This window comes from Bos mutus, chromosome 5 (assembly GCF_027580195.1).
Source record: "Bos mutus isolate GX-2022 chromosome 5, NWIPB_WYAK_1.1, whole genome shotgun sequence".
NCBI lineage: Eukaryota > Metazoa > Chordata > Mammalia > Artiodactyla > Bovidae > Bos > Bos mutus.
Genome location: NC_091621.1, coordinates 63401759 through 63429703, shown reverse-complemented (window position 1 = coordinate 63429703; position 27945 = coordinate 63401759). Strand labels below are relative to the sequence as shown.

General features: G+C 41.8%; 1 protein-coding gene and 1 long non-coding RNA gene across 2 annotated transcripts in view; one reads left to right on the top strand and one right to left on the bottom strand.

Moving 5' to 3' along the window:
- Positions 1-7028, bottom strand: part of LOC138987840 (uncharacterized) — a 28690-nt gene extending 21662 nt beyond the window's left edge. The window contains exon 1 of the long non-coding RNA XR_011464128.1: positions 6819-7028. This is a non-coding gene — a long non-coding RNA (uncharacterized lncRNA). The remainder of the gene's footprint in view (positions 1-6818) is intronic.
- Positions 1-26852, top strand: part of SYT1 (synaptotagmin 1) — a 624258-nt gene extending 597406 nt beyond the window's left edge. Inside the window, exons 10-11 of the mRNA XM_070370974.1 lie at positions 18103-18236; positions 23781-26852. Of these exons, the coding sequence (XP_070227075.1) occupies positions 18103-18236; positions 23781-23987 (341 nt within the window). The 3' untranslated portion in view covers positions 23988-26852. The remainder of the gene's footprint in view (positions 1-18102; positions 18237-23780) is intronic.
- The last annotated feature ends 1093 nt before the right edge of the window (positions 26853-27945 follow it).

Below are 27945 nucleotides of genomic sequence, written 5' to 3'. Positions count from 1 at the left end.
AGAAAATGGAAAATGTGGGGAAAATAGTCACCCTAACATTTATACCTCTGGGCCATCTCTGTGGCCATTTAGTGTATGGCTCTGGAATCTTGAAAAGAATTAAACCAACCCACAGAAACCAAACTTTCTGTATTAAGAATCTGACTAACTCAAAGGCCCCAACTCTAATTTCTCCATGATTAGGGATGAAGTATCCTAGATGATGTCAATTCCAAAGAACTCAGTGTGTACAATAACATTATAATGACTTTTTACTGAGATCTGAAATACTGAGATGCAGTGATTGACTTTAATCACAAATTTGCTTCATAAAAAGCAGTAAAAATCACCACAGAATTATATTACTCCGTGTCATTTTCGTATATGCAATATAATATTGAAGTCATAGTTTATTTTTATTTTCTTCCTACAATATTGTAAGAAAACCAGATTACCAACATAGAAGTTGATCTCCCTTGCAAAGCTACTTATCTTCTTGACGTGCAAAGCACCCGCTTATTTCAAACAGTGTCACAGCTTTAGAAAACAGAACCATATTTGGCCATCAATGAGCCAAAATGAAATATCTCTCTGGAAGGATAAAGGAAATCAACATTCATACAAAGAAACTTAGTAACGAGAGCTAACCAGGGTGCTCAAAGTTTTGTGTCTTTTAAAACTAGGGCATGCGTTATTCATACAGTAAAATCTTCAAACAGTGGTGGAAAGCATGAGTTATCAACAATATTATGAGTCTTTAAATACAGTATCTCTTTCTCTAGAAGAGATGAAAGAAAGCCACCTTGTTCATCCAGGCCCACAGGCTAACAATGTCACTTAAAAGCAGGAGGGAGCAGGAAGGAGAAAGAAACCTTGTAGAGATCATGAATGCATTTCCTTTTTCAAGCAGAAAAAGAAGCGGTGAGGCAGCTTCCAGTGAAGAAAACATAGGGACCATGCCTCCACTCCCTCGGAGATAGACCCAGGCCCTTGACAGGTTCTGGAAGTAGTTCAAAGTGAGGCCACGGAGAGAAATTCCTCCACTCTCCATGGGAACATTTCCAAGTCTCTCCCTCCATTATCCCAGACAGTCTCGATCCATAAACCTTCTAATGTTTGGACAACAGAATGTCTAGAAGACACGTAGATATTTTAAAGCAAGTGCATGCAAGGAATGGGGAGTTAATGAGGGTGAAATCCATTCCAACTGAGCCATCTGAGAACTGGGTGAGCCTCACGTGGTCCTGCCACAGAGCAGCCCTGCTGCCACAGCACGTGTAACAGCAGCTCTGTTCTCTCGTTGTTTGTATTTTGAACTCAGGCTGAGCCTGGAGAATCCATGGAGGGAGGAGCCTGGTAGGCTACAGTCCATGGGGTCCCAAAGAGTTGGACACGACTGAGCTACCTGGAAACCTTCTCTATGTGTTAAGGAGTAGCATCCATTTATTGTCATATCATAATACATGTGCTTAAAAATCTTAGCAATGTTATCCAGTAACAGTGTTACCAATGTTATTTCATCTAGTAGAAATGTCTAATAATTGTAAAAAGAAAGGAAAGGAAGGAAGGAGAAAAAAAAAAAAGTATCTTACTAGTGATCTTTCATCTGGCATAAATAAGAGGCTAAGCCCAAATGTCAAAAAAAAAAAAAGGCAAGTCAAATTTGCTGTTTGCAATTTTGTTTGTTTTGCCGAATCCTTTGGCTGTTTTTGTTTTTTGAACCGGCTCATAAAGTTAATACTTGGTCATTCCATGAAACTCTCTGTAGTCATCCAGAAAGAATCGAACATAATTACTACCATTCCTATTCTCATGTGTTTGCCCTTCCCGAAAGATTTTCCAAAGTTCAGGAAGAAGAGTGTTGAATTATAGATGAAGAATTTTACCTTCAGCACTGAACAGGAAAGATTTGAGTTTTGCAAACACAGTGAAGCCCTTGCCCCACCAAGGGTGGACCCGACCCTCACACTGTTCTCTTACGCCCGTAAGCACGCCGTGTCCGGGAAATCTTCCTTCCCTAGGTCCTGTTCCATAGGTCTCGCACATGCATTCCTACACCTTTAGTCAAGAAGCTGGCAGTCACACACAGTCCATTCTGGCAACAACAGAAGTGATTGTTGGAATTCAGAGGCTTCCTCTTTCACAACCAGAAATGCTTTCCATTGAATTCACAACAGCATTTTGCACTTATGTTTTTGTCTCCTCAGAGCACTCTGCCACCGTTAATGAACTAAACCAGCCTTTGCCATTTTATGATGTCTCACTAAAATGAAGCTGCTTTCCTTTGTGGCAGTCACTTATGTAATGTTGTATTCTTCTAGCAAACACTGCACTTAACTAATGTAAATTCATTTTTAAATTGTGGGCTCAGAAGGAAAATTTTCCCAGAATATATTTTTAATGCTGCATCCTTACTATACCATTACAAGGAGCATTTTAAACTATAAAGCCATCTAAATTCTTCCATGTAGTCTTCTCTAAGTACTTGTAAATTATTTATAAAGACCTCCCTCAAGTAAATGTGTTGTAACTGCCAGTGATGGGAATGGAAATTGTCTGTTCTGTGAACCCTATTACTATTTAATTATTTGTATACTGCTTAATGATTGGCTTACTGATAAAAGACTCCATCAGCGTACAAGAAAAAGCTGCCGTTGGCAGAGAAACTCTAAATCCTAAATCTGCCATGTTTTAACTCTGCTGTCTCTGATACTGCTGGACTACTTTATTTTTTTAATACAATGATAATTAGATTTATCTGTCTATTGTAAGACACACAAACATATACTTTTCTGCCTTCCTCTAGGGGAAAATAAAATAAGCTTCATGTCATGGACCACTTTATACAAGTGCTTAATGGGCTCATTCCTAGGAGTTTGATCTCAAGTGGGAAGGGGTATCTCTCTGAAAATAAGCATATGCACACTTTCAAGTTTAGACACAGATGGAATCCTCAAGACCCTAGGAAAAACTCAATAAACGTTGGTTGGTTGCCTCCAATTTCTATTCTCGTCATTCTTGGTAAGAGCCTTCTAACTCCTGTTTGAGGAACCACCATATTCTTCTATACTTAACGCTGGGCTTAGACTAGAGTTGCACCTACCCCCAACACCAAAGGTAGGATACCTGGACCTCTTGATTGGTTTGGGGATAGACAGATGCTCAGGACCAAGCTAGCCTAGCTCATCACACTGTGATATGTTCACCACAGGGGTTAACATAGGGTCATCTGTATTTGTCCAATCAGAGTGAACTTGGGGCTTTTCCTGGAAATTCTGATGCAGACTCTTCCCCTTGGATGGTATTGTGTGGTGATATGAGACTTGAAGCTGGTACAGTCATTTATACCCTTAAGAGAAGAGCCTAGGGTATCTCGAGGAGGCCCACGTGGAACTCTCAGAGGAGTCTGTAGAAAACGGTAGAGACACAAGCGAACCAGGGACCCTGATCCTGCTGGAGTCAGGAGCATTAAGCAGGGAGCAGACGGAACTGCTGTACCAAAGGGATCCCACCACACAGGGCCTCCAAACGATGGGACTGCTCTTTGAAGCTCCTCATCACCCTCATGTCCACAGTTGGGTGGGTGGGTGAGATTAGTGGGCAGATCTGGGCTGTGAGGTCACTTAGGGGCCCAAGATCTTCCTATCTTGTCCTGTCCCCCAACCGCCTACTGTCTTTACATTGCAAGGTAAAAGCGAGGTCACTGCCCTCCTGTCACACCCATGTTCCAGATGCAAGAAAAAAAAAAGAAAAGTAGAGGGCATGAACCTTATGTTAAAGCCCGCCAGGCTCCTCTGTCCATGGAATTCTCCAGGAAAAACTACTGGAGTGGGTTGCCTATTCCTGCTCCAGGGGGTCTTCCCTCCCACATTGCAGGCAGATTCTTTACCATCTGAGCCACCAGGGAAGCCCTACTTTAAGGCAGGGTTTATCAATTTTAGCCCTAATGATATTTAGGAGGTTGTGATTCTTTGCTGTTAAGAGCTGTTCTGTACATTGTAGGATGTTTAGCAGAATCCCTGACCTTGACCCACCCACTTGGGGGATGCCTGTATCGTCCCCCAAGTTATGAGAATCTAAAGTGTCTCCATTTTTGCAAAATGTTGTAAATTCATCCTCCAGACATTTTGCAAAATGTCTGGAGGATGAAATAGCTCCCCACTGAGAGCCACTGTTTCAAAGATATGCTATGGAGTTGAGATATATCACTTCCATTCACCTTCCAATAGCCAAAAGTTAGTTAGGTGGACCATACTGTGTTGTAAGAGAGGCTGGGAGAAATATTTCTAGCTGGGTGAAATGGTGCCTTAGTAAAATTAAGAGTTTATTGATGAAAAAGGAGTTACTGATGAAAGAGTTGGAGAAGGCAATGGCACCCTACTCCAGTACTCTTGACTGGAAAATCCCATGGACGGAGGAGCCTGGTAGGCTGAAGTCCATGGGGTCACACAGAGTCGGACATGACTGAGTGAATTCACTTTCACTTTTCACTTTCATGCATTGGAGAAGGAAATGGCAACCCACTCCAGTGTTCTTGCCTGGAGAATCCCAGGGATGGGGAAGCCTGGTGGGCTGCTGTCTATGGGGTCACACAGAGTTGGACACGACTGAAGTGACTTAGCAGCAGCAGCAGCAGATGAAAGAGTTATTGATGAAAAGGGAAGCAGAGGGAGTTCCCTGGCAGTCCAGTGGTTAGGACCATGCTTTCACTGCTATGGGCATGGGTTCAACCCCTGGTTGGGGAACTAACATCCCACAAGCCACATCACATGACCAAAAATAAATAAATAAACTTCATACATCTGTTTTAAAAAATGCAAAGTAAAAAAAAATTAGACAGTGGGATGAATGGAGAGAGTAAACATATATGCTGCTGCTGCTGCTAAGTCGCTTCAGTCATGTCCGACTCTGTGCGACTCCATAGACGGCAGCCCACTAGGCTCCCCCGTCCCTGGAGTCTCCAGGCAAGAACACTGGAGTGGGTTGCCATTTCCTTCTCCAATACATGAAAGTGAAAAGGGAAAGTCAAGTCGCTCAGTCGTGTCCGACTCTTAGCGACCCCATGGATTGCAGCCCACCAGGCTCCTCCGTCCATAGGATTTTCCAGGCAAGAGTACTGGAGTGGGGTGCCATTGCCTTCTCCAAACATATACAGTACCATATGTAAAATAGATTGCCAATGGGAGCTTGCTCTATGACCCAGGGAACTCAATCCAGGGCTCTGTGACCACCTAGAGGTGCGGGATCGGGAGGGAGGGGACATACATGTACCTATGGCTGATTCTAGAGGGAGGGGACATACACGTGATTCATGTTGCTGTATGGCAGAAATGAACACAATATTGTAAAGCAATTGTCCTTCAATTAAAAATAACTTTTTTAATTTAAAAAACTTAAAGAAGGGGGGAAAGGATTTAGGGGACAATTAATCTTTGCCACACAGTCTTACTTTTGGACTTTTCCATCATATAAGTCAATAAGCTACCTTTACAATTTACACCATTTTGAAATGAGTTTTCAGTCACTTGAAATTTGAGACCGTACTTGATAAATGTGCTACTTTCCTCTTCCAACATTGTGCGTTGAAATGTACTGAGCATTATCCACAGCAGAGGAAAAAGATAAAAGGAATGATACCTATAGTTACTGAGAAGCTGGGTACTGGCTCAGAAGGGATTGAACAAAACAGCTGAAATGAGGGTATTTCTTATCAAGTCTCTGGTTGAAATGGAAAGGCCATGGTTACAAGGGCCCACAGTCGCTGTAGTCGTTAAGAAAGAAGACAGTATAATTATGCAAAATTGTCAAGATGAGAACTGCAGGCGTCTTGCATTATTCCGCTTTGAACTGCTGCTTTCCAGTTCTCATTGTAAATGCAAAAAGCTTTTAGTGGCTCCTTTATATCTCACACAAAAGGATCATTGCTTACAGCCAGCTGTTTTCCAATTGTATTTCTATGAAGTTAGCATAATTTGACATTAGAACTGCCTGAAGGAAGAAGGGGGTGACCATGTTCATGGGCATTCGAGTATGGAGTAGTAATGGAAAGAGCCCCCTTCTTACAAGGAGACAGTCTCCTCAAAGTTCATCCTGAAGCCAGTAGTTCTGAATTCAAAACACATTTCCCCACAAAAACACTGTTTTTGTGTTACTGGGTTACTACAGAAGTCCTCCAATATCGAAAAGAAAGAGATGCATGCTTTGCAACAGTACAAAAGAAAATGCTGCCAGGCAAAGAAAGGTTTATCTGAAGGTTCTGACTGAGAAAATCATCAATAAAATCTTCAGGGAAGAGGTGACTTTTAAATCACATTTACAAGGGGAAGAGAAAGAAAGGGCATTCCAGGTTGAAGGACCGGCAGTTCAAAGACAGAGCATTTTCAATTCTCTGTGACAAAGAGTAAGTATCGACCAGGAGAGCAGCACAGGGTTTATGGAAGTCAGGATGGGGCTGTGAATGCCACGATCGAGTTTGGAATTCGTTTTACATTGCTGCTGCTGTTGTTGAGTTGCTCAGTCGTGTCCAACTCTTTGTGACCCCATGGACTGCAACACGCCAGGTCTCCCTGTCCTTTATTATCTCCTGGAGCTTGCTCAAACTCACGTCCATTGAGTCGGTGATGCCATCCAACCATCTCATCCTCTGTCATCCCCTTCTCCTCCTGCCTTCTATCTTTCACATGGAAAGATTTTCTGTCTTTAATGACTTTTTTACACTGGCAAGTCATTAAAGGGTTTTAATGAGAATCATTAAAATGGGATCAAATGCCCTTTTAACAATTATAGGAAGACTGGTCTGACATTGAAGTTACAGTAGCAAGAGAGATTAGATTTCTTACCTTTAGAGTATGGCAACATTTAGAAAGACAGAACCAACGAGAGTGACCAGATGAAGGCAAACGGGCAGCACCCAGTGGCCCAGCGTTCATGGGAGGTGGAGAAGGGATCAAAGATGGCTCCAGATCAGGCTGGACTCCTGACAAAAGAACAGGCCTACAGGGAGGTGAGGAGATCAGTAGGTGTCTGTCCCAAGGATCACAGAGCTGAGGTAGTTATAGTTATGACCTTATAGTACAGTGTGTGGGCTGCCCTTATGTTTCTGCAAAGTTCATCCAAGTTGTGTCCCTGTAATTGAAGGAAAACAATTTGCTGAATTTTATACTGAGTTTCAAAGTCTTCCTCAAAGGTTACTCTCTATCCTTTTTTGGGAATGTATCTCCACATGTTGAAACTGTGCCAGGGACACCAGTGTTGGTGAAAACATTGCATTCCAGTGCCAGACTCTGTGGCCAGAAGCTCTGTTTTACTGAGGTAGCAGTAATATTGAAAGCATAAGGTTGGACTGCAGGGTGTCTGAGCAAAGGAGTACAGAGAAAAAGCCTATGAAATGTGTGCTAAAATAATATCAAATGTGATTGAAATGAAAACATTTGTCCTTGAGAATCTTGGGGCAGATGAAGGGACAGGAGAAAATAAAGAAGGATCAGTAACGCTGGAGAAAAAGCAGAGGGAACCCAGGGAGAGTTTAGTGGGAAGACTGTCATTTTAGTTTGGAGAGAGACAGAAGATAGATGGATGGATGGATGGATAGTGAGTAGGTAGGTGGATAGGTAGGTAGGGCTGCTATGACAGAATACTACCGACTTGGTGGCTTAAACCACAGACATTCATTACTCACAGTCCTAGACACTTAAAGTGAGAGATCAGCGTGGTCAGGGTCTTAGGAAAGGCTCTCTTCCTGGTTAACAACTGCCCCCTCACTCTATCTTCATGTGGCATAGAGAAAGATCATGACTCTTCTTATAAGGCTCCACCCGCAAGACCTAACTACTTCCCAAAGACCCCACCTCTTAATACCATCACACTTAGGGGTTAGGATTTTAACATATAAATCTGGGGAGCACACACATTTAGTCCACAACAATGCCAGCTAAGGCGGTATCGAGAATTACCTGGCAGAGTGAGGGCTTCTAGAGTTTCTTCTGATTGCCATACCCAACCTCCCTATTTTCATCCCTTCCATAGACAAAGCCATCAAATCAACCAAGCCTTTGTAAAGCAAGGTGGATGGTAGGGAAATCTGGAACACAAGGAAATAGGGGCGTACATGTGTCAACACTCTTCTTACTCCCTGAGCAAAAGAGGATGGCAGATTCAGTGTGTCCAGGGTGGATCAGATGGAGATGAGTGGGATGGGAGGCGAAGTCTGAAGGACTATGTGTAGTGATAGCTCACTTCACCTAGAGCTAAATATTGGAGCATCAGGGCCAGATCAGACTACTAGGAATTTGTTGTTGGAATAAACCCTTCAGAAAGGAGACTCCTACCATTTAATGTGAAAATATATGTGAGAAGTCTTCCGCTCAAAATTAACACCTGAATAGGAACCATGAAAGACAAAGATTGGCCCCAGACCATAGGCTGTCTGCCCCACGAATCATATGAGAAGAGGCTTCCCAACTGGCAGAGAATGACCCTCCCACCTTCGGAGTTGCTCATAAGCTGAAACTGACCGAGTAATCACCTAACCAATCAAAGGAGGTCTTCATCCTCATCCCTGAAAATGGAAATGAGACACGAGCATTCATCTGGTCACCATCCTGGGATCCTCAACACTCCTTTCACCTGGCAGAGTCAGTACTTGCAAGCCTCCCGTCTACAAGGTGAGGTACAATAAGTGTCTTAGCAAATCCTCTCACTGAAACTTTAACATGATTTCCTATCCTTCGCTCTAGATTGGAAAGAGTGGAAAAAAGAATGCAGGAGTTTTGAGACTAGGTGGAAGCAGAAGAAAGAAATCAGACTATATTTTTTTCTCACAATGAAAAGCAATTCACAGAAAAATTATGAGTGGAGGTATAGACACTACCTCTCTCCAACAACCAATGGATATTACCGTATTTCCAACAACAAATCTCAAAGCTGAGGGCCTCCTTTTCTCTGTTTCCTCATTTCGAGCAGCATCAGGAAAGTAGATTCTCCATACATAATATGTCCAAGTATACCCACATTAGCTCAATATCTGGAAAGAAAGGTCCATATATCACAGTTTTGGCTCACACTATCCTAGAACCACAGTAATAAGACTGCAGGTAGAACTCTCCAGATCACCTTCTCAGCTCTGAGTCATTTGATGTCTTGACTTCAGGAACAGGAGGATGTGGAATATTGGATGTTGGGTTCATTTCCCATCACACACCTCAAGACCATCTCTGCAGGTAGAAAAGAAAGAAACTCCTTCTCTTTCATCTTATACAGGAGTAAATTCTTCAGTAATGAACCAGTTGCTCAGCATGGGTGTTCTTTCCAGAAATAAATCTGGCACTAGGGTTAGCTTGGTATGACTTTTTCCCATTTGCTAATGGTGGGCACCAGTTGTACAAAGTGATTTGGGGGAGGGTCTGACACACAGATGCTGACTTAGATGTCAGTCCTTTCACAACCCTATAATAAATATGAATAATTAATAAAATATGTGCCAAGTACATTCTGAAGAACTTTCAAAAGAGAAACTCAATTTAATCTTCACAATTCTCTGAGCAAGGTATGACCAGTCTCATCACTTTAAGGTGAAGGAACTATGGAATAAAGAGCTTAAATAACTTGCCCAAACTACACAGCTGGTAGCACAGCCAAGATTCAAGTTAGTTTAGCTCCAGGGTCTGTACTTACAAACAGGATGCTAACTTATTTCTCCAAATATCACACAGAGCAGCAGGTTCAGTGTCTGAAGACCTTGGTATACATTCTTGGGGGAAAAAAAATCAGCCTTTCTAAGCCTCAGTTTTTTCACTGGGATTGTTGTACGGATTAAAGGAGATTATATAATTTATCATATATATGTAATATGTTTATATATATGTTATGTATGTGTGTTACATATATGTTATGTATATTGTACATGTTTTATATGAAAGTGTTAGTCACTTAGTCGTGTCCAACTCTTTGAAACCCCATGGACTGTAGCCTGCCAGGATCTTCTGTCCATGGAATTCTCTAGGCAAGAATACTAGATTGGGTAGCCATTCCCTTCTGTTGGGGGTCTTCCCAACCCAGGAATCAAACCTGGGTCTCCTGCCCTGCAGGCAGATTCTTTACCATCTGAGCCACCAGGGAAGCCTGTACATATATCACCTTCACGCACTCTACAGATATAAAGGAAGATTATTATATTAAACCTTGCAATGGATCTTACTTTAAAAATTATTCTCAGCTAGCATTTCATTTTCACTAATTTTACCTAGAACCCTAAAACACCTGTACATAAATATTATCTTTTGATTTCATGCTATATGTTAACATTTTAATCAAAAAAAGCAAATTTTTGAAAGATTTTGCTTTGAATAACAGTGTAATAATTTTTAGGAGATTGGAAAGAATATCAGTTTTTTCCAAAATATTATTTTCTAGATCTATTTAAATTAAACTCTCATCCTCAAACCACGCTAGATAAACAACAGAATTATCTCTTCAATTTTGGTTGCTGTATTACTTTTCTGTTGCTACCAAGATAAACAATCACAAAGTTAATTTTAAAAACAATACTTGTTTATATAGCTCTGTAGAAGTCTGACACAGGTCTCACTTGACTAAAATCAAAGTGTCAGCAGAATTGTGTTCCTTTTAGGCAAGAATCCATTGCCTTTTCCAACTTTTTTTTTTTTTACCTTTTTATTTTGTCTTGGGGAATAACCAGTTAAGAATGCTGTGACACTGCCAGGTAAGTGGTGAAGGGGCTCAGCCAGACACACAAGTGTGTCCGTTCTCCCCCAGACTCCCCTCCCATCCAGGCTGCCACATAACATCGAGCAGAGTTTCACGTGCTGCACAGCAGGTCCCTGTTGGCTATCCATTTTAAATATGCAGTGTGTGCATGCCCAGCTTCTAGAGGTGACCTGCATTCTGTGGCTGGTGGCCCCTTTCCCCATCTCCAAAGCCAGCAGTGTGGTTTATCTCTGCACCCGTCTTCTATTGTTACATCTCTTTCTGACCACAACCAGAAAAGGGCCTCTGTTTTCTCACATGACTAGACTGGGTCCTCTTAGACAACCCTCTCATCTCAAGATCCTTAACCTTAATTACATTTGCAAAGTCTCTTTTGCTATATAAGGTGACATATTAACAAATTCCGAGGGTTAGGATATGGCTATCTTTTGAGGGAAATATCTCTCTGCCTTCTATAATTGTTTTTGTTAGGAACAAAAAAACTAAATTTTATATGAAAGAGGACTGTCAACATATAAAAGTTTGGGGGTGATTTTACTACAGTGTTCTAAAATTCTCCCAAGTTACAACAACTATTATGACAGAAGGAGGTAGAGTTCAGTTAGACTGATTTCAGACAAAAAGAGAGCCTGACAAATGGTGACTGAAGGTAGCGGTAGTGAGAACAAGACCAGATGATACACCTGAAAATCACCCAAAATGCGGCAATGAATCTGCACTCTTTGTAACTGCAGTTTATCGTTGGGCGGGAAGAACCTTCTTTCTAATGCTAGCTCATCATTTTCTAGCACTGAAAAGTTAGAAACATATACTATTAGAGACTAGATAGATATCAGAAAAGAGCTCTTCATTTCTACCACAGTTAGAAAAACAAAAAGATCCCACCCCCTTTTTAGGATAAATTAAACAAATAAAAAGCCAACTGTCCCAAGTCTTGCACCTGTTTCAATAGCAATAGGGATTATCGAAATGGTGTTGAAGGAGGGCTGTCAGTATTTAGATCATGAAGGGTTCCATGAGCACTTGTTCCGGGAACAGAATATAAGCAGTGTAGTCATAGACATATGGAGTTCCTGAGGACAGCAGCCCAACTTTGTAGCTTGCCTATCCCCCTGTGGTATTTACAGGCTTACAAAAACCTAATGGATATTTGGATGCCACGCATGGTATCTAGTAGTTGTACTCAAGAGCAATGGCAACGTTAGGGAGTCTCATTCAGTTCAGTTCAGTTCAGTTCAATTCAGTCACTCAGTCATGTCCGACTCTTTGCGACCCCATGAATCGCAGCACGCCAGGCCTCCCTATCCATCACCAACTCCCGGAGTTCACTCAGACTCACGTCCATCGAGTCAGTGATGCCATCCAGCCATCTCATCTTCTGTCGTCCCCTTCTCCTCCTGCCCCCAATCCCTCCCAGCATCAGAGTCTTTTCCAATGAGTCAACTCTTCGCATGAGGTGGCCAAAGTACTGGAGTTTCAGCTTAGCATCATTCCTTCCAAAGAACACTCAGGACTGATCTCCTTTAGAATGGACTGGTTGGATATCCTTGCAGTCCAAGGGACTCTCAGGAGTCTTCTCCAACACCACAGTTCAAAAGCACCAATTCTTTGGTGCTCAGCCTTCTTCACAGTCCAACTCTCACATCCATACATGACCACAGGAAAAACCATAGCCTTGACTAGACGGACCTTTGTTTGCAAAGTAATGTCTCTGCTTTTGAATATGCTATCTAGGTTGGTCATAACTTTCCTTCCAAGGATAAGCGTCTTTTAATTTCATAGCTGCAGTCATCATCTACAGTGATTTTGGAGCCCAAAAAAATAAAGTCGGACACTGTTTCCACTCTTTCCCCATCTATTTCCCATGAAGTGATGGGACCGGATGCCATGATCTTTGTTTTCTGAATGTTGAGCTTTAAGGCAACTTTTTCACTCTCTACTTTCCCTTTCATCAAGAGGCTTTTGAGTTCCTCTTCACTTTCTGCCATAAGGGTGGTGTCATCTGCATAGCTGAGGTTCTTGATATTTCTCCCAGCAATCTTGATTCCAGCTTGTGTTTCTTCCAGCCCAGCGTTTCTCATGATGTACTCTGCATAGAAGTTAAATAAGCAGGGTGACAATATACAGCCTTGATGGACTCCTTTTCCTATTTGGAACCAGTCTGTTGTTCCATGTCCAGTTCTAACTGTTGCTTCCTGACCTGCATACAAATTTCTCAGGAGGCAGATCAGGTGGTCTGGTATTCCCATCTCTTTCAGAATTTTCTATAGTTTATTGTGATCCACACAGTCAAAGGCTTTGGCATAGTCAAGAAAGCAGAAATAGATGTTTTTCTGGAATTCTCTTGCTTTTTCCATGATCCAACGGATGTTGGCAATTTGATCTCTGGTTCCTCTGCCTTTTCTAAAACCAGCTTGAACATCTGGAAGGTCACGGTTCACATATTGCTGAAGCCTGGCTTGGAGAATTTTGAGCATTACTTTAGTAACGTGTGAGATGAGTGCAACTGTGCGGTAGTTTGAGCATTCTTTGGCATTGCCTTTCTTTGGGATTGGAATGAAAACTGACCTTTTCCAGTCCTGTGGCCACTGCTGAGTTTTCCGAATTTGCTGGCATACTGAGTGCAGCACTTTCACAGCATCATCTTTCAGGATTTGAAATAGCTCAACTGGAATTCCATCTCCTCCACTAGCTTTGTTCGTAGTGATGCTTTCTAAGGCTCACTTGAATTCACATTCCAGGATGTCTGGCTCTAGGTCAGTGATCACACCATCGTGATTATCTGGGTCATGAAGATCTTTGTTGTACAGTTCTTCTGTGTATTCTTGCCATCTCTTCTTAATACCTTCTGCTTCTGTTAGGTCCATACCATTTCTGTCGTTTATCGAGCCCATCTTTGCATGAAATGTTCCCTTGGTATCTCTAATTTTCTTGAAGAGATCTCTAGTCTTTCCCATTCTGTTGTTTTCCTCTATTTCTTTGCTTTGATCGCTGAAGAAGGCTTTCTTATGCCTTCTTGCTATTCTTTGGAACTCTGCATTCAGATGCTTATATCTTTCCTTTTCTTCTTTGCTTTTCACTTCTCTTTTCACAGCTAATTGTAAGGCCTCCTCAGACAGCCATTTTGCTTTTTTGCATTTCTTTTCCATGGGGATGGTCTTGATCCCTAGGAGTCTCATTACTGCCTATTTTATCATTTCCATAAAATTATGTCTTGTCATGCAATGACCAGGATTTCTAAACCATTAAGAAACTAAACTGACAAGGATTTGCTTTGGGGACCAGTCCCTAAAACAGAGCAAATTTAAGTATGCAGAGTTCTACTTTACAGAAGAGGCGATCCTTACTATAAAAAGTGTGCGTGTCCTTAAAGCATGGGTGTGTCTCATAGTTACGTGGGTATATTTCCATTAAGAAGTCTCAGCCATACTTAGGGAGACAGGAGCAAGGTCTAGGTTCCCAAAGAAGTTGCTAGTGAACTAATCAAGAGATTAGGGCCATCTCCAAAGGGACCAGAATCCAGGGCAAGACTTCAACCAGAGGACATTTATGAAATCAAGCCAAAGAGTGGATGAAAATGAAGAAGAGTAGAGAAATTGGAGAATTAATGTAAGACTTTGGATGGCTGGACAAAGAAGATGCTCAAATGTGACCACCTTGGGTACATAAGCTGTTGGGCTTAGACAGTCAAGATTTAATCCAGGCACAAACATTGAAAAAGAGGACTTCTGACAACCTGTGGAGTGGGATAAAAGATTTGCAAACCATATGTCAGATAAGGGGCTAACATCCAAAATATATAAGAAACTCATACATCTCAACAGCAACAAAGAAAAGTAGAATTTTTTTTTAATCCAATTAAAAACGGGCAGAGGTTAGAATGATATTTTTTCAGAGAAGATACACAAATTACCAACAGATCCAGGAAAAAATGGATGATTAGTGATGATTAGATCCAGTGCTAATCATCACTAATAATCAGGGCAATAAAAATCAAAGCCACACCTACTAGAATAGCTATCATCAGCAAGACAAGAAGTACAAGCACTCAAGATGTGAAGAAAAGGGGACCCTCATGCACTGCTGGTGGGAACATAAGTTGGTGCAGCCACTATGGAAAACAGTATGGAGTTTCCTCGAGATAAATTAAAAACAGAGATACCATATGATGCAGCAATTCCACTCCTGGGTATGCATCTGAAGTAAAGGAAATCACTATCTCAAAAAGATGTCTGCAGTCCCATGTCCGCTGCAGCATTACTCACAGTTGCCAAGACATGGAAGCAGCCTATATGTTTGTCAACTGATAAATGGATAATGAAAGTGTGATAGATATGACAGAGTATTATTCAGCCACACAAAGAAAAGACGACAACACGGATGGACTTCAAGGGCATTATGCTAAGAGAAATAGGTCAGAGAGAGAAAGACAAATGCTGTATTACCTCCCTTTTATGTGGATGTGGAATCTATTTTTTAAAAAGAAAGACTCCTAGAAGCAGAAAGTAGAATAGTGATTGCCAGGGCCTGAGGAGCCAGGGAAGTGAGGAGTTGTTGATCAAGGGGTACAAACTTCTAGTTACAAGATGAGTCAGTTCTGGGGATCCAATGGACGGCATGCTGACAATGTTGTGTTCTATACTTGAAAGTTGCTAATAAGATAGTAGAGCTTAAATGTTCTTACCACCAAAAAAAGTCATAATTATGTGAACTGACAGTTGTGTTAACTAACCTTATTGTGGTAATCACTTCTCATATGTACGTCAAGTCGTCACATTGTACACCTTAAACTTACACAATGTTATGTGTCAACTATATCTCAATAAATCTGGGAAGAAAAAAAGAGAAAAAGACCTTTGAGTTCCTGCCAGTCTTGGTTATGATTAAGCTGGGAATTTTGGCTATAAAGTAAGTGGTTTTGGTGCCTGTATCAGGAGGAATCTGCAAAGGCAAAGCCTCCCTCTGCCCATTCATACTGCCCCAAACCTGCTCCTGTTCCAGCCCTCTGGAGGGGTCATTAAGTTATAGAATACCTCTGAATTGGGGTGGGAATGGCAGATTCTGCTTTTGACAGTGTTACATCCCTGACCTCACCACCCCCCTCCCTCCCCCTTGCTTTCTTGATTCACAAACAGGAGGAAAGGCAAGCGGCATGGGGCTCTGCACGTACGGTTCCTTCTGGCTGGTTCAGATGACTGACTTCAGATGACTGACTCTTTCCTGTTACTCAGTTGTTAGCTCACACCTGGCCCCCTCAGTCAGTGAGAACCTAACTAATCAGTTTTTCTGAGTCACCTTGTTCTCCTGCAGGCGTTGGTCACATCAGAGATCATGTTGAAATCTGAAAGGATCTTGGTTTTTAATTTGCTTGCTCAAAAGGCAGATGCACAAGGAATTTGCTGGTCATTTACTGTGTTAAAGGAATAAACGTACAGTCACCATGCTTGTCTTGCAAAAGCCTGTGCCTTAGGTTGATGGAGTTTCCACACGTGAACATAGGAGCCATCAAAGCTGATTTGGGAGTGTTTAGTACCACGGTATTTTGTCAGTGCCAAGGTGCAACTGGAGGCTTGACCATCTTTATACAGTGTAAGGGGCTGCGATGGAGGAGACGGGCAGCTTGGTAGGCAAGCCAGGTCTCTGTACCAAAATCAGCGTTGCCTGAGAGCAGCAGGCTTTTCTCATTTTCCTCTTCATTGGCAAGTATTCACAGTGGACTTTTTTTAACTGACCAACTATTTAGTTGACACACATGGTTTCTCATTTCTTGATCTGGCTTTTAAAGATATTCTTCATTTTGATTAAAATCTTAATTGCAAGCCCCTTGACTGGATGTAACATTAAAAACAAAGAACGCAGACTACACGTATTTAAGTAATCTGGGCTTTGGGGCAATGGGAAGACAGAGAAGTAAAGGTAAGGAGGCCCAGATTATTAGGCCCTAAATAAGTTCCACTTATTTATTCAACAAAAATTGAATACTTCTGGATACTGTTTAGTAAATTCAATTAGTGAGTACGGCAGACAAATTTTCTGTCCTTCAGAAGTTATGTTCTACTGGAGGATTGGAAGAGGGGTATAAAAACCACCTTCTCTGGTCTGCAGCTGTACATTCTAAAAGTACATGGGCATTAGAGTAGAATATCTGTGAAGTTTTTTTACAGCTCTCCATGTTCTGAAAGAAAGGAAAGAAATTTTGGAAGGCATGGCAGGGGAGTAAAATCATGATGATTTCTTCCTCTTTTTGTTTATCATTGCCCCCTGATATTTTTCTATAATGAACATGCATTGCCTATCAGACGGAAAAATGTTTCAGGAAACAGTAGATTTTATTATCAAACTTGGGCATTGGTTCTTGATAACCTGTAGGGGGGTCATTCATCTGTTAGTAATGCGAACCATCTTATCCATCCATTGTCTTACCTAGCAATGAGACTTGGGAAACTGCCAAGGGAATCTTTCCCCTGCTCCTTTTCTCATTACTTTTGGGGGTGCTACCAGCTTATTCGCTTTTCCTTGAACCCTTGAAGCTCTTTTCTACCTAGAAATGTTCTGGCACAGATCCTGGGTATCTCTCTCTCACACACACATGCACACTCAGACACACAGCCTCTTCTCGCCCTTCAGTATTCACATCTCACTGTCAGTGTTCCCTCTGCAGAAAGGTCTTACCTAAGTGATCTAACTATATGATTCCATTCTTCCCTCATCCTCACCATACCACCCCGGGAGTCTCTATCATACATCAATCTGCTCTTTTCTTCCAGAGCACTCTTCTCAAGTTATACTTTCACATGTATTTCTCTTCAAGTTCATTGTCTATTTCTCCCACAAGTCTGAAGTTCTATCCTGAAAACAGGGATAGTCTGGTTTGTTTACATCTATACCCCTAGGGCCTATTATTGTTTGAGCAAATGAGTAAGTGAAAGAACGAAACGGCTCCTTTGTCCTCTCTGTCAAGAATTTTATTCCATGCAGTGGTATACTGCAGCCGGTTTCTTGCCAGCTTACAAGAGCCAACTGCTAAATTTTCAGGAATTTACTAAGCCAGTTGTTAAACAGTTAGCTTGAAATTGGCCATGCTGAGAATATTTATACCATGAACATTAGCAAATGCTACATCAAGACTTTTTTTTTTTTTCCCAAAAAGGAGGTTTGCCAGCACACCACTGCTCTCATCTCCTAAATCCAACTACAAACATTGAGATATCATGACCAAAAATACATGGCCCATAGGTTACTTAAAATCTTTCAACAAGAAACACTTGAAATTTTTAAAAATACTAAACATATGCTACACAATTACTTTCCTATATGAAACACTTACTTTTTATAAACTCAATTATAATCTAAAATATGTGTCTCTGATCTCCTAAAGTTTTTGTTTCTATTTTTCAGATCCTTATGTGAAGATTCATCTGATGCAGAATGGCAAGAGGCTGAAGAAGAAAAAGACAACAATTAAAAAGAATACACTTAACCCCTACTACAATGAGTCATTCAGCTTTGAAGTACCCTTTGAGCAAATCCAGGTAATGTTAAACATATTTTGTCTTCCCCTTCGATTTCGTTTCTTCAGACCGCATAAATTAAACACACAGACCTTGTAAACTCTCAGTGCACATGTCTCTACTTGAACTGCCATCCTTACTCCACGCACATTAGATGCTCAAGCTACGTGAAGAGGGAAATGATGAAATACACAGCATAGGATACGCTGCTTCATCAGCAAAAGCAGCAGCATTCTGGTGAGCAGAAATAAAGTAGGAAAAAGAATACCAACAGAACAACTCTGCTAATTCAGAAAGTACATCCACAACAGTTAAAAGGTCAAGAAAAAATGAGCTTTAACTTTTGACTCTCAAGCCACAGTATTTCTCATTATCACCTCTTTGTAGCAAAAAATAAAAATAAAAAGTGAGAAAAGAAATATCTTGGTTGATGCTAGATATGCAGCATAATTAATCTTTTACCAGTAGAAAAATTAGGTCAAGTTGTATTTTCAATTGTTTAAATTCAGATTCCTGTTTCTGAGTTGGAATGGATAGTTATTTTTGTAAAGAAGGAACCTTAATTTGCTAGATAATATTTATTATGATTGGAAGTATTCTATTAAAAGACCTTGCAGTTAATAGGTTCAAAATAGGATCTACATGTAGCCACAGAGATAGCATATAATCTTACTACTTAGGGCTTCCCTTGTGGCTCAGCTGGTAAAGAACCTGCCTGCAATGCGGCAGACCTGGGTTCGATCCCTGGGTTGGAAAGATCCTCTGGAGAAGGCAAAGGCTACCCACTCCAGTATCCTGGTTTAGAGACTTCCATGGACTGCATAGTCCATGGGGTCACATAGAGTCGGACACAACTGAGCAACTTTCACTTTCACTTATTACTTAGCAATTCTTAAATATGCTTAGGTTTTCTTATCTCATAGTCCATAGTTAGGCTATTGGATCCAAAGTTCACATCCACTAATTATAGGCTATTTTTACTAACTTTTAATGGGTGGCAGAGAGTCAAATTGGTTAAAGCCACACTATTTTTAAACTTTATAAAATATTTGATGTGGGTCTATCTTTTCAGTCCTATGGAAATTTGCTCGTGACTTGAAGGAAAGATGAAGGGTGGGCAATTAAAAACTACAGCATGGAACTTTCTACAGGTTCAGAATCACAAAAGTCAGCAAACAGTCTTCAGTTGCATATTTTTACTTTTAATCCATTCTTAAAATACAGTACTTTAAGAATGAATCACTCTTTTATTCCATGAAGAAAGTTAATATAATAGCCACATTTATTGTATACTTATTTTGTACATAGGCCCAAGGTACATACTCATGCACTTTACCTGCATAAGCTCATTTAATCCTTATGCTGTGAAAGAAGCACCATTATTACCCCAGTTTTATATACATATAAGGAAACTGGGGGCTTGCCTGGTGGTCCAGGGGCTAAGAATCCAACTGCCAATGCAGGGGACACAGGGTCGATCCCTGGTGCAGGACGATTCTACATGCCACAGGGCAACTAAGCCCATGAGCTGCCGCTACTGAAGCCGCACGCTTGAGTCCATTCCCCGGGACAAGAGCAGCCACTGCAATGAGACGCCCTCGCACCACAACCAGCGAGCAGCCCCCGCTTGCCAGAACTAGGGAAAGCCGGCACGTGGCAGCGAGGACTCAGCACAGCCAATAAAGAAATAGTTAAACAAGAAAAGGAAACTGAGGCTCGTGTGTAAAACAGGAATAATAACAGAACCCAGGCGAAGCAAGAAGCATGTAGAAGCATCTGGAACAGTGTTAAGCACATGCGAACACTCAGGATATGGTTCCCACCATTATTATTCACAATACTAATATTCCCTTCTCTTCAAATTAGCATTTTATTAGAAAATGGATCTAATGCTCCAACAGAACTCTGTAAGGATGGGAATATCGGTGTTGTCCAGTCCGGTAGCCACCAGCCATAGGTGGGCCGTGAGCACCTTAGCCACTAGTGTAACAGGGGACTTCGATTTTAATTTATTTAAATTTAATCAGCTACCTGTCGGGGAGGAAACGGCAACCCTTCCAGTATTCTTGCCTGGAGAATCCCATGGACGGAGGAGCCTGGCAGGCCATGGTCCGTAGGGTCGCAGAGAGTCGGAAACGACTGAAGCGACTAAGCAAGTGCCTGTGGCTAGAAGCTACTGTATAATATAGGCCAGTTTTTTAACTGCCAATAATCCCACCATCCTCACATCAGTTCACAGTTTTCATATAACCTTTCTTATATATATTTCCGCATGTCAGCAGATTGTGGCAACCCACTCCAGTGTTCTTGCCTAGAGAATCCCAGGGACGGGGAAGCCTGGTGGGCTGCCATCTATGGGGTCGCACGAGTCGGACACGACTGAAGCGACTTAGCAGCAGAAGCAGCAGATTGTACACACTTACTTACTTTCCATAGCTGTTCTACAAGTAAATGACATTGCAGAAGATTCCCTGTCCCCAGTCACTTGTTAACTAGTCTGAACCAGTGAGCTCACTGCTTTGGACCCACTGGCAAATTAAGACATCCAAAATTTCTCTGACAATTTATTTTGCAGTATTTATTTGATGAACTCTTTTTTTTTTTTTTTTTTTTTAGTTCTGAGACATTAGTCCTATGGAAATTAACACCTCCTGGCATTTTGTGCTTTAATTCCACAAAACTATTTAAGGCAGGACATTGCAATAAAAAATCCGATTGTAAATCTATTCCTTTGAGCTATAATTCTATACATTAAAAGAAAAAATACATGTCCCTTTTCAGCTATAAATTTCAGCAAATGCAAACGTATTGAAAAATGAAGCACATTAGAAACAAGATGTGTGCTGGGTTTCTGGGGCAGCCTTTCAGAGAAGATAACATTTTGTCAGGACAGAGAGAGCCTGATACAGAGTCCATGAGGCATGAAAATAATGAGCATGCCTTTGACTGTATCCTGTCTTCTCCGTTCTTTGAGTCAATTTGCTCTTTTTTCTCATTTTTCCCCCAAGAGGCTGCTTACCTAAGCTTTGCACTTCCCAAGAGAAAATAATTGAGCATTTAACATGCTGTGATAGGGACTTAGGTTTCATTTATCCTGAGGTTATAAGACTGTCTTTCTGCCTCTATCTACATGAAACATGAAAGAAGCAAAATATACTGATTCCCCAAATGACAGGAAAATGTAGCAAACCATCCCTCTACTCCCCAAAAATGTATATGCTACATACACAGCTGGAAAGTCCCTTATAAGGATATTTTGTCCTGGTTGCTACTAATCAATACGTTCCTGCTGCTGCTGCTGCTGCTAAGTCGCTTCAGTCGTGTCCGACTCTGTGCGACCCCATAGACGGAAGCCCACCAGGCTCCCCCGTCCCTGGGATTCTCCAGGCAAGAACACTGGAGTGGGTTGCCATTTCCTTCTCCACAATACGTTTCTAGGTGAAACCAAAACTCACTCCAACTATTCACTCCAACCTCCAAAACCCTTGTTCCCTTTGTCCACGATGCCCCTAGTGCCTCTGCCCCCAGATGGCATCCAGATAAGTCACTTGGGAGAAGTGCTCAGGACCACCATGACGCTGTTCTTGGTCCCAAATGCCATCCAGTAAATAGGTCTTTCTCTTGGTAATGGAATCAATCCACGGCTGCACAAAATGGAAATTTGCTTCCTTTACTGCCCGTGTGGTGCATTCTACATTCTCAATTCCACTTTCAGAAGTGATCATTCTTCTCTGATCTGAAGCTTTGTGTGGGTGCCTCTCTCAGGATGTTCGTACAGAACGCAATCCTCAGACAATAGAGCAGTAAAGGGCCACAGCTGGGCAGGATCTTCATTTGGCCCTGGCTTCCATCGTTACATTTTCTGCTTCTTTTGACTCTGGCCACCAAAAGTTATAAATTTCACTTAACTCTAAATTTGTCCTTTTCCTGCCTCAACTCGAGATGAGGCCCTCTTCCACTGCACCGAACCCAGTGGAGTCCCGAGAGGCCCCTCCCTACCCAACGGTATCCCTGACTTCTCAGAGGCACCCTGAGAAGCTCCGTGAGGTCACCGGCACAAGTCGAGGGAACCCAGGGTTTCCTGCCGCAACCCGAGAAAGACCTCGAGAGTCCTTCTTCAACGCGTCTTGAGGCCCGATTTTCCCTTGGTTTCTAGGTTGGAACCATTGCCTATTTTGACTAAGCAAATCAGTTACTTAGAAAGAACTAAAATGTACTTTTAGAAAGCGTTTCTTTCATGTCAAATTGGCCTAGATTTTCTTTGACCAGTTAAAAAAGTAAGGCATTAAATATGCCATCACAATATTTCTCAGCCATTAAAAAGAAGGAAATAATGCCATTTAAAAAAAAGGAAATAATGCCATTTGTAATAACGGGAGGGACCTAGAGTGTCATGCTGAATACAGTAAGTCACACGCAAAAGGAGAAATATCATATGACATCCCTTCTATGTGGAATCTAAAAAGAAATGATACAAACGAACTTGCCAAACAGAAAGAAACAGACTTAGAAAACAAACTTAGGGTTTCCAGGGGGAAGGGATAATCAGGGACTTTGGGAAGGTCATGAACACACAGCCATATTCAAAATGGATAACCAACAAGGACCTACTGTATAGCACATGGAACTCTGCTCAGTGTTATGTGCCAACCTGGATGGGAGGGGGGTTTAGAGGAGAATGGATACATTTGTATGTATGGCTGAGTCCCTTTGCTACTCACCTGAAACTATCACAGCATTGTTAATAGGCTATACCCCAGTGCAAAATAATAAGTTTAAAGCTTGGAAAAAATAAAATAAACCCTCACAACCTAATGGAATCACTGGAGTAAATCTTGTCAGCTTAAAGGGTTATTTCCATCTGATGTCAATGCTGGATACACAGTTACTTCGTTTTTACTGAGAGAATTTATGAATGAGAAAAAATATAGTTAATTACTACTTATTGAAGACTTTCCCTCTATTGTCACACTTTATACTCACAATAATCATCGATTAGCTGAAATTCTACAGTGGTTTTAAATTAAACTATGCTGGCTCTTCCCACCTGAAATAGGACTGCAGTATATGGTTGCTTTGAAAACTGTAACCCCCCCAAAAAAAATGATCTGAGTATTAATGTCAGAAATTTTGTTGATAAAACAATGGAAACAAATGGATTTAACAGTGAACACAAGTTGACATGGGCGGCATGGCATGGTATTTTACAAGATGAACTCCAGAAACATATAAGAAATGAACACTCATTTCTTATATGACTTCAGGCAGGTGATTTAACTCCTCTGAGCTTTAGCATCTTATCTGCATGACAGCAGTTAACAGGATCTAATGTAACTGAGCAGTTCACATGAAAGTCTTAGAACTGTGCCAAAAGAAACATTTATTAAGTATTTTGAAGATGCTGATGATGTAATAATGACAAGAAGGACTGGACTTTCAGCCTTGTCCTGGTACTTTCAGATTGGTTCTTCTTATCTCCCAATTGCTTGGATCTCAAAGAAGCTTGGTGGTAGGACTGTACCTCTAGAGCTGGATGATTAATGCTTATTTTGTGTCCTCTCTCAGAAAGTGCAAGTGGTGGTAACTGTTTTGGACTATGACAAGATTGGCAAGAACGATGCCATCGGCAAAGTGTTCGTGGGCTACAACAGCACCGGGGCGGAGCTGCGACACTGGTCAGACATGCTGGCTAACCCCCGGCGCCCCATCGCCCAGTGGCACACCCTGCAGGTAGAGGAGGAGGTTGACGCCATGCTGGCAGTCAAGAAGTAAGGGGAGAAGAAGCCTTTCTGTGTTTGCCCACATAGTGCTCTTTAGCCAGTATCTGTAAATACCTCAGTAATATGGGTCCTTTCGTTTTTCCAGCCATGCATTCCTAACACAATTCAGTGGTACTTCAAATCCTGTTTTAATTTGCACAAATTTAAATGTAGAGAGCCCCAAAGCCCTTCATCATACCACTGCCCTCCAAATCTACTCTTCTTTTAAGCAATATGATGTGTAGATAGAGCATGATGGAAATTCTTTATTGTATCACACCGTTGTACATATCAGTATGCTAAAGATTTATTTCTAGTTTGTGTATTTGTATGTTGTAAGCGTTTCCTAATCTGTGTATATCTAGATGTTTTTAATAAGATGTTCTATTTTAAACTATGTAAATTGACTGAGATATAGGAGAGCTGATAATATATTATACGGTAAATAGAGTATCATCTGCATTCCAGCAATCTCAACTTGTAAGGCACTAGTACAGTGAAGCTGACATCTTAAAGGACAACTTAAACCTGAGCTTCTATTGAATCCTATGAGCACCAAGATACGCTTGCACCACAGATTTGGTGGGTGAATCCAATTTTGTAGAATTTCTTCACAGGCAAACTAGCATGATCTGAGCAGCATCCAGCCTGACCTCCAGGAAGCACAGCCACAAACAGAATAGTATCCGTCTGTGCATATCTACAGAGCTTAAGTCAGAGCTTCACTCTGACATTCGCAGAAGCAACTGACCAGTGGTTGATGATTCCATGTTACTGCACATAGAGTAACGACTTGATGGTATTCCGTGTGTGCGTGTGTTTGTGTGTGTGTGTGTGTGTACACACCCGCATTTATCTAGGGATGGGAGGGGTGGGAAGAAGCAGAGGAGAGAAGTCGGCATTTCGAAATGTTGCCTGACTATTCAAGAAGAAAAGTAGCTCTCCGTCTCACCTTCATACACAACGTGCACCCTGTGAATTCCGTTCCAGCTGTCACACCTACAATGATTCCAAAGGTTTGCACATCGACTTCATAACAAAATATTTTATTATACCGGATTAGAAGGAATGCAGAGTATTTTTAACACAGCAATCTGTGCTTAGGACACAAAATTACTTGGTGGTAAACAGACAGTATTGTAATCCCATCAAAAGAGGAAGGAAATAACTAGCCATAGTTTTGAATGCACCTCCATTAAAGCCAAAACAGACAGTTAGCTAGTGATCTTTTTATATGCTCTTTTTACGTAAATAAGTTTTAATTTGTCCTTTAAAAAAAAAAAAAAGGTGAAACACAACCAAGAACAAGTTCTAGTAAACTGAAGCAACCTCTTATGTATACTAGATGCTTGATTTAGGAGGAGTTTTTACATGTTTTCAATGTTATTATGTAGTAAATGGCACTATTATGAAGCTACTAGTCATTCCATAAGAGTCTTAAAGGACTGCTCTGTGTAACACTGTGACTGCCGTGTGTGCTTAGACACGTAACGTAGTTTCCTCAGTGGATAGCACTCAATCTATTCCTTAGTGATATTGTAACAATACTGCCATTCCCTCCTACTGCACTGCCCAAGGTGTGTGTAGCACAAACAGTTCTCATTACAAAGGACCAACTCAGCACCGAAAAGCTATGCATAGGACAAGAACGATAGAAAGCACGAGGTGGACCACACAGCATTTTGTCAAGCACTGTGCAATATATCATATTTATCCCCACTGCAGCAGACCACCACTTAGCCGAAGGGCAGCCTCTGATCTCCACTGCACCTAGCCTTTGCTCCCACCAACCTCTGTGGTTCCTTCTCACTCCCAGGCCAGAGAAGGAATGCTCTGAAGGGAAAGTCCGTCTTCAAAAATACCAAAACAAAATGGAAGGAAGCTAAGCATTAGCCTCACGTTCAGGCTTTTGGATTTTGCCATGGTTCTTAAAACCTCAAAGAGAATTCAAAAAAGGCTAATGGAAAGCTTCAATCGTAGGGCTGGCTGTTTCCTGAGAGAACTAGAATTCCTGTCTAGTTCTTTCCTTATCAAAGCAGAGGCCAGCCCTTTGGCCTTTCAGCCCAGCTGTAGCAGAGTCCTGGACTGGGATAAACCTGAAGGACGAAGGGAGAATAAGACCTCTCCCTTCTGTGGATGCTCCACACTTTTTTCAGAAAGTAGACAGTAGAAAATGCACAAGTCCTGATGTGAGATTAAACATCTGCTTTAAAAAAAAGATTCAAATGAAACTCCTTCCGATTTAAAAGATAAGCCCCTACTAAAGCGAGGGAGTTGACTTTTTTAAGTTCCTTGAATATCAGAAATTGACATTTGAGTTCACTGTATTCAGCTTTAAGTTGTTCGCACCGAAACACACATTTTGAAACAAGCAGGTTCGAGTTGCCAAGTACACATCATTTCTTGCATTAAAGCACGACTAATGCGTTCTCTTGCAACACTGCCAGACATGGGACACTGTCACCATAGAATCAGCTGGTACTACATCTGTCACAAGTCAGTGACCGAACCTGCTGCAAGACTGAGATTCATCCTCCAGTAAGCCACATGCACCCTTCTGACAGAGCTGTGTAAAGTATTAGAATCTGATGCTCTAGAACGAGCCTAGTTGCCTTCGTGTATATTTACTGCCTGCTTGAGTGCTTCTCTGTGTGGATTTTCCCTGTATCTTGTAGAAATGTTGGGGTGTTTTCTTCTGCCATATGGCTCGTGGCCTGCGAGCCAACTACTTTAGCTGTATTTTACCTTCATTTTTGATGAGGTGGTTTAAATTTTGTTTCATTTCGTGTAGTGAATTCCACAGTAGTTTTCTGACTGTTGTTTAAAAATGACTTAACATATTACACAGGTATTCAATAAAAATGTTTTATTTCCTGTTGATGTTGCCGCCTTTCAACTCTTTTTCTTACCTGACCCTGGTAGGGAGTCCATGGCCTACTGACTTTGGGGCCAGCTGGAAACACAGGCAGCTAAACAAAAGCTTGCCCTGAATGCCAGCCCCTGTGTCTATGACGACAGAATGGCTGGAGAGGGAAAACTGCCCAGAGAGCATTCGGCCGTTCCTGCCCAGTGTTCCTGGGCAGTGTCATTCTCAACACGTGTTTCTCTGCTCCTATTTATCATCAGTTCACCAGGTACACTTTCTCGCTCCCTGCTTTGCCCAAAATGTGTCCTTCTTTTATACTCTAGAGCCCAAGTCCCATAAGCCTCTCCAGAATGGGACAAAATAAAAAGAAGATATTTTAAAACCCAAAGGAGAGCAGGACACATTAAATTCCCTGCTCATTGCAATTACCAGGTAAAACAAGTAAATCTCTCTCCTTCACTAAATTCAATATTTATCAGGTGCCTGCTGTGTACTGTGTTTCTCCTGGGTGATGCAGAGACAACAAATGATGTCATAAGGTTCACTTGGTCCCAGTCTCAGGCAGACATGCAAATATGCTATCCCAAGGGACTTCCCTGGTTGGCCAACAGTTAAGAATCTGCCTTGCAATGCAGGCGACTCAGGTTGAAGGTACCACATGCCTCAGGGTAACCAAGCCTACAGGCACAACTAGAGAGCCAGAGCCTCACATCAGGCAACACAGATCCCTCATGTCTCAACCAAGACACAAGGCAGACAAATAAATATGTTTATTTGTCTCAAGACGCTGTGACATGCACGGAGTCCCTGAGAACTCTCACCAGCCCCATCCTAGTGGACTCCCTGGTGGGCCATCGCCACTCCCCTTCAGCCTGTAGAATCTGCTAGAAGCACTGTCTGCTGACAGCTCACAGCCGAGTCCCGGTGCCCTCCACCAGGAAGCCTGCCTTACCTGAGGTCATGCATCCTCCCAGGGGCAGCTCACATTCCGTGACCTGGTGACTTAACCAACACAGGTTTCCTTTCTCACAGTTTTGGAGGTAGACGGCTGAGACCAAGGTGCTTCGTCCGAGATCTCTCTCCTTGGCTTGTAGGTGGCATCCTG